At 37.7% G+C, this 11,619-nt stretch overlaps 2 protein-coding genes and 1 long non-coding RNA gene across 3 annotated transcripts; all 3 read right to left on the bottom strand.

Moving 5' to 3' along the window:
• Positions 1-2,077: 2,077 nt before the first annotated feature.
• Positions 2,078-4,486, bottom strand: LOC143422800 (omega-conotoxin-like protein 1). The gene is made up of 3 exons (XM_076893725.1): positions 4,447-4,486; positions 3,006-3,106; positions 2,078-2,437 (listed from the first exon to the last, which is right to left on the bottom strand). Exons 2-3 carry the CDS (start codon positions 3,102-3,104, stop codon positions 2,303-2,305), a joined length of 234 nt encoding a protein of 77 aa, XP_076749840.1. The 5' UTR covers positions 3,105-3,106; positions 4,447-4,486; the 3' UTR covers positions 2,078-2,302.
• Positions 4,487-6,902: 2,416 nt separating this feature from the next.
• Positions 6,903-8,629, bottom strand: LOC143422912 (uncharacterized). The gene is made up of 2 exons (XM_076893890.1): positions 7,866-8,629; positions 6,903-7,082 (listed from the first exon to the last, which is right to left on the bottom strand). Exons 1-2 carry the CDS (start codon positions 7,965-7,967, stop codon positions 6,933-6,935), a joined length of 252 nt encoding a protein of 83 aa, XP_076750005.1. The 5' UTR covers positions 7,968-8,629; the 3' UTR covers positions 6,903-6,932.
• A 1,051-nt stretch (positions 8,630-9,680) lies between these two features.
• LOC143422864 (uncharacterized) lies at positions 9,681-10,386 on the bottom strand. Its single transcript, XR_013101774.1, has 3 exons — positions 10,296-10,386; positions 10,057-10,169; positions 9,681-9,924 (listed from the first exon to the last, which is right to left on the bottom strand). It is a non-coding gene; the product is annotated as an uncharacterized LOC143422864 (long non-coding RNA).
• Positions 10,387-11,619: the final 1,233 nt, after the last annotated feature.

Here is an 11,619-nt window from a genome sequence, read left to right as displayed (position 1 = left end):
CAACGAACGAGCCACGGCCTGAAAGAGTTGAGGCGCTTAATTTTAAGCTGAAACTAATGAGATTGAAATACGACGGAAGTATCGCCTAACGAACCCAAGAAGCTTTCGGTCTTTGAATCAAAGTACGACTACCTTGCGAAATTAGAATGCCTCTTAATGGAGCGTGGTCAGCTGGTTGTTTCAATCGAGCAAGACTCAGCAGTTTCTCTTAAACTTTTTCCAAGTAACCAGCTTACCTTATGGTTACTTTCCATTTTTAAGCAACTATCGTTAACATAAAAATTCCCAACATCCATAAAGCTCTATCAGAAATCCTACTTTCGCTTGCAATTCTTATAATTTGCCAAATTATGAGTTCAGACAACAGATTTTACACATATCTCTATAACGATCGTTTCCTTTCACTGTATATATCCTTCGTATAAATCGAACAAACGAGTTCCCTAAAAAAACTCCTTCAGAAAAGCTCCGACAGCTACTTATTAACGTATCCCATAAAAGAATCAAGACAACAGAAGACATTGTCCACGAGTAATTTCGATTGCACCACATATGGCCAATTCAGTCGGCAGTTTATCGAATGATAAGTCGAGGGGATTAAGCTACGCCCTTTCTCTAGCCGCGCACCTGTTCTTCTTGCGTCGATTTTATTCGATACGCCATTCCCCTCGGAAGTGGAATCCATTTTTATCAAAAGACACGACCTACGTTTCAACGTCGTTCGCAAGATAGCGAATTTGAAGAAGATAACGAATTCCGCATAAGATAATATGTGTGACGCACCGAATGGTGCTGCACTAGATTTTCTGACACGCAGTACGATATCATATCGGAGTCAAGTAACGCGTGTATCGTAAATCATGCAGTGCGGTACGTGTCTACGTATTGAAATAGAATGTCGTTTAATTTCTCGACGAGCACCGTGCAATTTTGCCTGCTCGATCGAGCATGGATCTGAAAAAATGGTTGCAGCAGAAGTAGCCACGCGTCCATAACGGCGGACGCGCGTCGTATCGACGCAATTTCGTTTCGTAACGACGGGATTTTTGCCGCGGCCAGCAGCGCGCGGATGTTATTGCGCGCGCGGCTTCACCGCCTCCGAAACGAAACGCAATAATCTTGTACGAGCTGATAATAATAATCGTGAACCCGGTAATTGCGACCTCTCAGCGGAATGGAAATTCCTGCTGCGATCCATGTCACGCGCACGCGTGCGTGCGACGGAGAGCTCGTTTTTCCATAACATCGCCAGACACTCGATGGCGCGCGCTGACATTAAGCCAAGGGGTGCGTTTATGGATTTCAGACGAGAGGATTCTCCGTTGCGTTTTACTACCTTCTCTAACACCAACACGGATTTTAAGAATTGCTAAAAGTATGTTCGCTTTTAAAGAATGTGGCTGGAGGTTACTGTGCTTCCTCTTCTTCTTACCATTGCCGTTTTACCACCCTTTCTTATACTATATATGTTAAGAGTTACGAAAAATGTTTTGGTTATTGAAGAATGTGGCTGGCGCTCGTAGTCTTCTTTCTTCTTTTCACCGCTTTCTCTTAATCTAAGCTACGTTTCGGGAATTACTAAAAATATTTTGGTTGTTGTAGAATGTAGCTGGAACTCGTAGTCTTCTTGCTTCTCTTCGCATGTTTACGTATAAAAAAAGATTCCGCAGCATTTTGTAAAAGAGACCGCTGTGCAAGAACGATCTTTAAAATTTGTTTAAATTGAAATTCCTCGAGTACGTATAATATAAATTTCTATCTTTGTATAATTAAATTCAAGTGGTCTGACTTCGAGTAGTGAATGTTTGAAAGTGGTTTCAAATTTTATTCATTCTTTGTAATTCTAAACTAATTTTTCACATAGCGCGTATACTTGCGTCAGGTCACTTGATGTTCCCATTGTTCAGGATGTATTTCAAATTAAAGAACAGCTGAAGGAATTTCAATTTCACTTGAAACTGAAATCTCAACGAGTATACAGGTTCATTTTCAAATAATTACGATTACCATATCTTTCGTATACTCCCGTTTCCAAAAATGACACCTACCATTACCTCATTCTCGATGAAATTGTCGGCATTCCATCGGAAAACTCGAATCTTGACGTTTCACGGAGAACAACTCGCTGTCAATGCACAAAGTAATTCGTTCCTTTTATTATTTAGCTGCCTCGCATATGTACATCTGTGACGAATCACGTTTTCACGTATCAACGTACGAACGCCGATCTTCACAACCGATTACTCATTTTCTTCCCCTGTTCACCATCTTAATCTCTCGCAGTTGATGTTACATAATTCTCCTAATAATCCTTCCCTTTCCGACCCAAAATCTTTTCGCGTTGTTTCATCAGTTCCTCTTCAGTGATCTGTACTTGACACCGTTTCGCGTACCTGTGACACTTCAAGTTCGGGCAGCATTGCGCAGTGGACTCGCACTAAAATTAAGGGATAGATTCGTGTTAACGAATTTATCAGTTGCTATAAATAATGTTACAACACGCTTGCTGAATATTATTACGGTTGTTCTAAATTTTGTTTCAGATGGGTGCTCGTAGCATTGTCGCTACGTTACGACTACTTTATTCTTTTTAATACGTTCATTGGGTGAATAGAAATATTTCTTTGATTTATTGAATAGTGTGGGAGAAGAAAGGCCTGAGAAAATATTTCAATCATAGCAATCAATGACTGAGATTTTTCTTCGCCTGTGAAATAATTAATCAGCTACATTGTCTTCTTCATTGTTACGGATTTCTCTTATTTTCTCACGCGACCATTCTTAATCTAGCAATACTAAGTACGCGTCACGCGAGAAAAATTCTCATACATCATTATTGTCTATAACGCGAAACATATTAATCGCGTTATACAAGAATCTACAGCACAATAAAAATTGCATTCTAATGCAAGTTTCCAATCTTCTATGAAAATTCTTATAATCCTTCAAAATGATCGATCCTGTCAATTTTATTACAGGTGAGAAAAAAATGAAATTCTACTTACAAGATCACCATGTCTACCGCAGTTGTTGGAGGCAGCCGAGATGACAGTCACGGCGACCAAAGCGATGAATATAAGTAGTATGCACTTGTTCATTTTCATTTCTGAAAAATGAAAAAAAATTAGTATCATTTCTTTAATGTTTCCATTCACAACGAAATTCACTTTTATTCAAAAACAACTCTGACACTCTTTCCGAAGAAACAACGTTATCGAAGAGCAAGCGTTTCGAAGAAAAGGCGTGACGAATGGAGGAGGAAAATATTTTGTAAACGCAGCTGCGTCTCGTTTGTTCTGATTTTGTAAAGGTCGATCATGAGTTCATGAAATTCCAGCCCATTACACAGACGCAAGTACACACACGCTCATACACACATAGATGTCCCTGAATGAGTCATTAACTACTGATCAGACTCGTTCTTGAATAGCCTGCGGAGTGACTAAAGTGTACGGTTACGGACGACCATGAACGGCATCAATCTACTTCGCCAAGAGTGTGTCACGTATACGACGGAATACTGTTCCATAAAACGTGGCGTACCTTGTTTCCAAACTAAATTTCGCAAACACACAATTACGTCATCGCAGGTATCCTCTATTTTTAAAAACAGATAAGGATAAATATTTCCACACGTTTTACATTCGCGCCGCTACTTAATTTCGCGTGCCGCTCTCGTCGAGCTTGCAAATCGTGCGCACGAAGTTCAGTTCGATGAAATAAAAGACGGTGATCCCGAAAGTTCCATGTGCACTAACGAGATCACCAGTACTTTTATTCGAATGACAACAATACGTGATAATACGCGGTCAAAGTTCATTGTACGTCCGAGTTAACGCGTCGAAGAGAGCCCACTTGGAAAACATGCTGGCAGACACACTTTTATGCCTTTCAAATGTTCCCGAGTTCCATGGAATTTACGCGCTGCAAAATGTTGGCTGGCATCTACAAATTTTTACTCGACACGAGTCAACGATTTCCTTCGGCAGAATTAAAAGATAATTACTTGGTTGGACGTACTAGCATCTACTGACACTGAAGAGATATTTGTTTAAGCATAAAACAGGCTTCCCAAAGACAAACAAAAAATTGTGTACCGAAGAGATATAAATTTAATCGAAACTGGCTTCTACTTTCAAGAAAATATCTACTTCAATCAACAACAATTTACCCAGATTAAGAACACGTTATTTTAGTCGAAGCATATTCGTACATATCTTCGACGCACGCACGCACGCATTCACATAGAATCGTGTATTTATTAAAGTTAAACACCATTGTTATTCACGAAACACAATACGAAAAATCACTGTACATGTAGATCAATCGAACGTATATCTACCGTCAATTAATTTATCTTCGACACTACGTAACCACGGTTAAGAACAAGTCGCCCCCGTTCGCCTAGCTCTACGTGAAAGGAACTACGTCTTAAATGGTACTCACCAGAAGCGTATCTCGCAGCGTCTTCTTCACAAGCGACCGTCTCAAGAGCCCGACCTTAACTGATTTCTCGTCTTGTCGTATACAAGTCTTTATACCACTACGTCACGTCACTCGGTATGTTTACGTCCGAAGGAACGCGCTCGTGTCTGTGTGTGCGCGCGCTCAGGAAAATTGTACGCAGTCACAGAATAAAAGCGAATAATTGTTACATTTCTCAGGCACACGTGATGATTAGTGCTCGATTACGTTTAAAAAATGTGCGTGCGGTCGTTTCGTTCTTTGTCACGTTACGCGGAATTGTGTGAATTTTCGCCGCGCTCTTTGGCTCTGTTTCTTTCTTACTTTTCCTGGAAAAGTTCGCGATATCTTTATTAAACTCGTCCACTTCACGATACCACGTATCGTCATTGTATAAAATTCTGTCGAATGGCAGTTTAGGAGATTCTATTTGTGCACTTTGATATGTTGTGCATCGTTTTTGATGCTTTGTGGTCGATCGTGGTCATCAAACGTGACCAATTTTGAGGTACGTGAAGTGAACATAGGTTATCATCGTTTTTCAAATTTTATAGTAATTATGTACGATCGTATTAGTTTGTAAATCGATGAATAGTAATTTAATGATGGAATATTTATAACGTAATAACTATAGATAACGATAAGTTTAATTTACAGAGAACTGTGATCAAGTTCAACGAAAAGAAATTACGAAACGGTAAATACTAATAACACACAGCGCATCGTGGAAAAGTGTAATTAAGGAGGAGTGTTTTCACTTCATTACTTCCTCTAAATCATATCTAAAGAATTTCTGGGATGAGAAAAACAGAAATGGAAAATACGCGGCAGCGACTCATTCTTGGAAGTTAAATGTACGCGCTACGAACACTATCGGCATTTTTATCCCCCTTTTTAGAAGCTGTTTGTAAGCAAGTAAGCGTGTATTGGTAATTTCATTTGATATTTAAGAGCGTAAAGTGTAACCTTGCGATTGCCTCTGGTTAAAAAAGAAGAAAAAGGCAAGCGATCGAATGGATTACGTTTCGTGAATGCAAACTACAAACGTGCCGCGAATAAAAATGACGAGGAAGTCGATAAACCAGGGAAATCCGTAGTTTTTGTTGTTTGTAAACTTTATTTTTCAGCCCCGCGATAAAACATGGGAGCGTGACCAATGAAACGTTACCTTCGCCGATTCTACGGCTCTATCGTACATGCGCGCCGTTCTTTCTCTCTTTTTTAGCAGAAAAATGAATATAATGCGACAGTGAATGGTCAATTCATCGAGTTACTGCAGTTACAGACTGTGCTGGATTCGACGTTCAGCTTCGTACTAATAATATTTCCGAGCGAATTCGAGAATATCGAATCCTAACGCGTACTTTTCCACCCTTTTGAAATTACAATCAATTCTGTATAATAATATAATGATTGAAGAGGGGTAAGTACCATGACCATTCTTTTCTCTATCCGCAGGCAGGAAATGGCGGTTTTTGCCTCCCGCACCCGATATTCCGTCGACTGCACGTTGCTGGTTTTACACGTTCCATTGATCTCCCGACAGAGCCCTCTTGTCCTTTAATTCGCTTAATAAGAAACAACAGAAAAGAAAACCGAATCATCCGGTAATACTGTCCCTTTATTCGCAGTAGGTTGTCAAGTGAAAAGCTCGATTATCCCCCTTTTGTACCATTTTTTTTTCCCTTCCTTTTTTGAGGTTTTGTATTTTGTGACGCACCACGAGCAGCGTCCACCTCTTGTCTCTGTAACCCCTGTTTTTTGGGAACATCAGCGTGCTCTATAGCAATTTTCGAATTGTATCGTTTGTCTTCTCGTTGATTTCGTTTCTTTAAACGCCGCGACGATACAAGCGAAGATAGCACTTTCGAGGAATAACAGGAAAAGTGGATCACTAGAGTGATTTGACCTTCTCTGTGTGATATAGAAATGGTGGCTATCTTGCTTATATCTTTGGAGAGGAAAGAGTAAAAAATTTTGGTTATATCGCTTAACTTGTTGTTTACGGGAACTCGCGTGTGCAATTGGTCGACTGTAATTGTTGGACGCATAAGGCTACAGTATGTCATAATAGTGTTCTGTAATTAGAGACGTGCTCGTAATCAAATCGACCTTGCGAGATTCTGCACTAAGTTCTGCGATAGACAGCATCCGTATCATGGTTCTAAATTTAAAAAAGTAAAGTGTACAGTCTTTCGATTTATTTTTATACATTAACCTTCCTTTATTTTAACGCAGAGTAACAGTTTTCGTTACAAATTCTGGAATTGTTATTGCCAAAATATAACTGAACCGTCATTAAGAAATAATCTGAAAGTGTTAAAAGATAGGAGAAAGGAACTTTTTAATAGATAGGAAATTCTGCTATTTATACGCAATTGTTGTAATGGTTTACTTACCGAGAAATTTTGCTGTTAAACTAAAACATTAAAAGAGATACTGGAAACAGAAAATTGACAGAAGTTCATTTATTCAGGGCTGATTTGGTTATTTAGATAACCAGATTGATTTTCGGCGGATTTCCTGTCGCTTTCTGAAATCTTGTAGAATCTTGACACGCATTTGGCCAAGTACGTATGACAGACCAGAGGATAGCAACAATCAGCACTGGTGTAACACTAAAACAACGTAAGCGTTTAAAAAATAAAAAAATGCAAGTTTATACGATACGTATGTTTCGTTCATAGTGAAAGAGTTAAATTAGTTTCAAATATATGGATTACTATCAAATACTTACATTTCAAGTATTCTAGACTCCTTGTGACATAAAAGATAGCAAAAAAAAGTGGACATGAATTATGACAGTTTTCTTTAATTTATCGTCTACACTTTGTAATTGAAAGTTTTGAGTAAAATAAAGCTACGAATGATCGATAGAAAGTTACAAATGAACATTTCTCATTGCATTCTAGCGAGTAAAAGAGTTTATTATTAATGTACACGACTGCATGAGATTTTACCTTATTTTACGACATTGCATTTAAAAAAATCATAGTCATACGTTATTCTCTGTTATGACTCATGCGATAATACATTGAAGGTTGTATGATAAATTGTACTGCATTAGATATGTTCAACAATTTTTTGCATCAACGTTAATTGCAAGCGTGGTGAGTGTGAAGAATTATAAGATCTCTTTTTAATAGAACTCTAAGAAATGCAGAGCTATCGAAGAGATTTGACAAGAAACATTTCAAATGATTTGAACACGCAAGAGAAATTGACTGCAATGACAATTAAATATAAAAGCGAATTTCTAAAATATGTACAAACTACATTGCAAAATAACTGAACTTATATATATGATGCACTTAACTTCTCGAGTTTCTAAACTGATAATATCAGGATTTATATATATTTTTTTATGTATATCGCTCGTTATCGTTGCATTATAAATGTACCTTCCCTCCTCGTCCACTGCAACCGTACGTCTCCATTTGTGGATAAGACAAAACAGCAGTAAAAGCTGCTATTATAATCAGTGCAAACACCAGACACCTCATTCCGGTATATATCGATAGCTGCAATAATTATTACACGATAATGGTGTTAATGATTAAAAGTAGAATTATATTAATGGCAGAAACGTGGATTATTTTTCTTATTTATCGACGTTTTCTGTTAATTATACAAATATCAATGTACCAATCGAACGGGGAAGCATAACAGAAGGGTTGCGAATTGTAAACTTTCCTCGTATATCACGTTTGAATTCCGTTCGATCGCTATAGCTCATAAAAATTCAGCATTACGCTCGTTTTTTGCCGTTGTACTTGCACAATACGAAATGTGTAGTGAAATTGAAACATTGCTCTTATTACGCATGGTTCGCCGGGCACTACGATCGGCCCCACAAAAATTTAATAATTATATCGCTCAGAACGGAGATCCAATACGGTTCGAGAGTGTACGAGGCGATAAAATAGGTACGACGCAAGTTTTTAATTCCTTGCGGAATGAAATATTCCGTTAAATTATACTCCTTCGGTTCGACGCGTTTCAACGTTTTCCATTTCGCGAAACGGATAATGTAACATTACTCCAATTTGTTATTGAAGGGTGCACGTTTTTCGCTCGCCAGTATTTTTATAAATGAAAGGGGGTTTTTTCGCTTTGGAAAAATGTTGGTAAATCTTTGGGATGCGACAATGGAAATGCCGGGCTAATCCTCTTCTCCCTCAAATAGGAATGCATTACGATTTTTTTTTTTTATAAATGAACTGAAAATTGTGCACAGACGATCGTGTTTATATGTGCATGCACGGTAATACTTTAAAAATAGCCTGATGCAATCATCGATGCCTTGAAATACTAGATGAGTTTAAATGGACTCTGAAATATCATAACAGTTCCAAAAATATTAAATAAATGTAAAAATGTACGATACAAAATCGTACAGGTATAAGTAAAAGCGTAATGGTTAGAACGACGAAAATAATATGAGAACGGAATACCAAAAGGCGCACCAACCTTTATCTCCTTAAAATTCAACTTTCAACGCCAAAGTAGCTTTAGAACTGGTTTTGAAACATTAGTTTGATGCATTTATACGTTCAGAGTCAGCGCTACAATCGCGGTGGCATACACGTTATCGTAAAATGTTATTTTCTCTTTGATATAAAGAGTTCAACAACTTGTTATCAATCAAGTTTTATACTGGTGTCCCATTTCGAGGTGATCGCGGCCAACAACAAGTACGCACGCTTAGACAAACCCAATAAATCCTACAAACCCGCAAGTGCTACGCTACATAAACATATGAACAACTTGTTTTGCGCAATAAATATTACATCGATGGAAGTAATACTGTCATATGAGGAAAATTGTCTTCTTTTACAATTTCTGTATCTTTCCAATATGGCGATATTGAACTGCTACCTCTTTCGATCTTCGTAGGGATTTAAATAGAAAAATAGCAGTGTACCAGTCGAAAATATGCAACATATGCAACGATACCTCGAATACTACTTAATCGTTTAGAAAAGAGATTGCTACCATTTCCAGAAGAAAGTGTAGACTTTCTTGAAACGATGTAGTTCACTCTAACAGAAGCTTCCCACCCCTTAACATCGAAACGACACGGATTTATCTATAGATTTCGAATGAGAAAAATTGGAGCAACTGGAAAGTAGGAAGCCGATAAGATGGTAGATAAGGCAAATGAAAAAAATCTCTTGAAACGGTTTACTGTTGATGCATCAGACGTTTTTATACTCATATGTATTATGTAATATGGAGAAGTATATAATTAGATAGCTAAATTTCAATATTCTAACGGGACGAGTGTTTAACTGGATTCGTAGACCTATGGAATAAGATTGATGTCGATCGATCGGTCATTCATTCCTAGCCCGTGGCAGATGGTATGTTCACCCAGGATGGCGGTCCACCTTTCTTCGTGCATCGGGCAGCCCAGGGGTTGCACACTAACGGTGCGCAGCAGTCGCTGTCCGCGGAACACTGCAGCAAATTACACCCCACGATTAGCTATTCACGTCCATTTCAAATACCCGATTAACGCACCGGCAGAATTTCCAGAAATTATCAAGCTGATTTCAAAAATTCGTTGTTTTTTAAAATAATATTACTTACTGGTACTCCTGGTGGTCTACAGGCCATGATCAATGGGAAAGCCATAAAACAAATGAGAAGAATAACGTACAGTGCCCTCATTTTAAAGAAATATTTCCTCACAAGAATAGAAACTGCAAAACACCATAGAAAAATTAATATATAGTGAACAATTTTTTTAATTTCGCAAATGAAGTAAAAATTCCATTTATAGACCTTTCGATTTCTTGCCAGATTTAATGTTAAAAGTTAGAACTCACCTCCTCTAGTCACCTCAGAGAAATATGCAACTTACTGACTCTGCTATTGTGAACATCGGTACTTATATATCCGACGAACACGCCGGAAGAGATAATATCTCTTCTATTTCGGAGGAACACCTTGACGATTCATTGGGATTTATGTGTTATTGTCGCTGATATTAATGCACATTATCAGGATTCGCTAGCAAGATGTACATTGTACGGTATAAACAAATTGCGCAAATTCTTGTGACATGCAGAAATGTAGAAAAAAATCGAACCCCCTATCGCTTCTTATCTTGATAGGACAACTGTTTTCCTTAGAACCGGAGGCGCCGTGTTGTTTACCCTGAATTTGTTATTCACTCTCTTGGAATTCGAGTGCAATGTTTTGCAATTTCAACATTGCTAAAATCAGTTTTATTAGTGTTATTAGTTTCACTCTAAAATTATAATTCATGACAGCGATAACAATTTTCTTTGGATATATTATAATTGTATTTAATAGAATTATGTTAAGAGTAAACGTACATATGATGAAGTTACAATATTAAATCACACACGAAAACGTGTACGCGTAATAAATAATTGATAATCTGATTAAGCATATAAAGAAGCGTTTACTCGTGGATGCGAACAGTGAAATTTCATCGAATCGAATAACCAAAATAATTATCGCGCACGCACTAATTCCCAGAGTATAGCACGATTGCTGTTTTTCAAACGAAACTTTCGTTTCGCTTTAAACGCGACTAATTACTCGGTTACTCGCCGCTAACGTTTACAGGAAATAGCATAATTTGAAAGTATAACAAACATTTGGCGATTTCGTCGGTTGTTCGCTCGAGTTAGGCGATTCGACTGGATTACAATGTAAACGAAATTGATGCGAGCAGTTAATTTGTATGATTGAATTTTGTACGACATTGTGTACTCATTATTCTGTTTGTTGTTAACACGGACAATATTGATGCTTGACGTAAGAGTTCTGCAAATGTTCGACAAATTTTTATCCTGTTAAATTTCCTTTTTTCTATGTCCTCGAGGAATTACTTTGTATGCCGTAACAAATATTAATCTAACAAATTTCGTAAATACGTATTCGTCGATGTTTGAGAAATTCAATTCGATAGTTTGTTAATTTTGTGACTCGTTGTTAAACATTTTAATATCGCGTTCAGTGTTTCTCAAGTTTGACAAAATGTACACGCGATATTCCTGTATTTTGCTAACGATGTGTGGAAACGCGTGGAAAATCATTGCAGGGCGTAGCATTTACGATTATTTATCATATCAAAGTACAGAGTGAAAGAGAGGCACGTGAGATCGAATATACTTCCGA

Source organism: Xylocopa sonorina, chromosome 4 (assembly GCF_050948175.1).
Source record: "Xylocopa sonorina isolate GNS202 chromosome 4, iyXylSono1_principal, whole genome shotgun sequence".
Lineage (NCBI taxonomy): Eukaryota > Metazoa > Arthropoda > Insecta > Hymenoptera > Apidae > Xylocopa > Xylocopa sonorina.
This window is presented reverse-complemented; position numbering and strand designations above follow the sequence as displayed.

Coding starts and splice junctions, on each gene's coding strand:
- LOC143422800 (XM_076893725.1), bottom strand. CDS start 3,104: ATGAAAATGAACAAGTGCATACTACTTATATTCATCGCTTTGGTCGCC. Junction 2,438..3,005: donor GCGGTAGACATGGTGATCTT/GTAAGTAGAATT, acceptor CCTTAATTTTAG/TGCGAGTCCACTGCGCAATG.
- LOC143422912 (XM_076893890.1), bottom strand. CDS start 7,967: ATGAGGTGTCTGGTGTTTGCACTGATTATAATAGCAGCTTTTACTGCT. Junction 7,083..7,865: donor GCAGTGGACGAGGAGGGAAG/GTACATTTATAA, acceptor ACGTTGTTTTAG/TGTTACACCAGTGCTGATTG.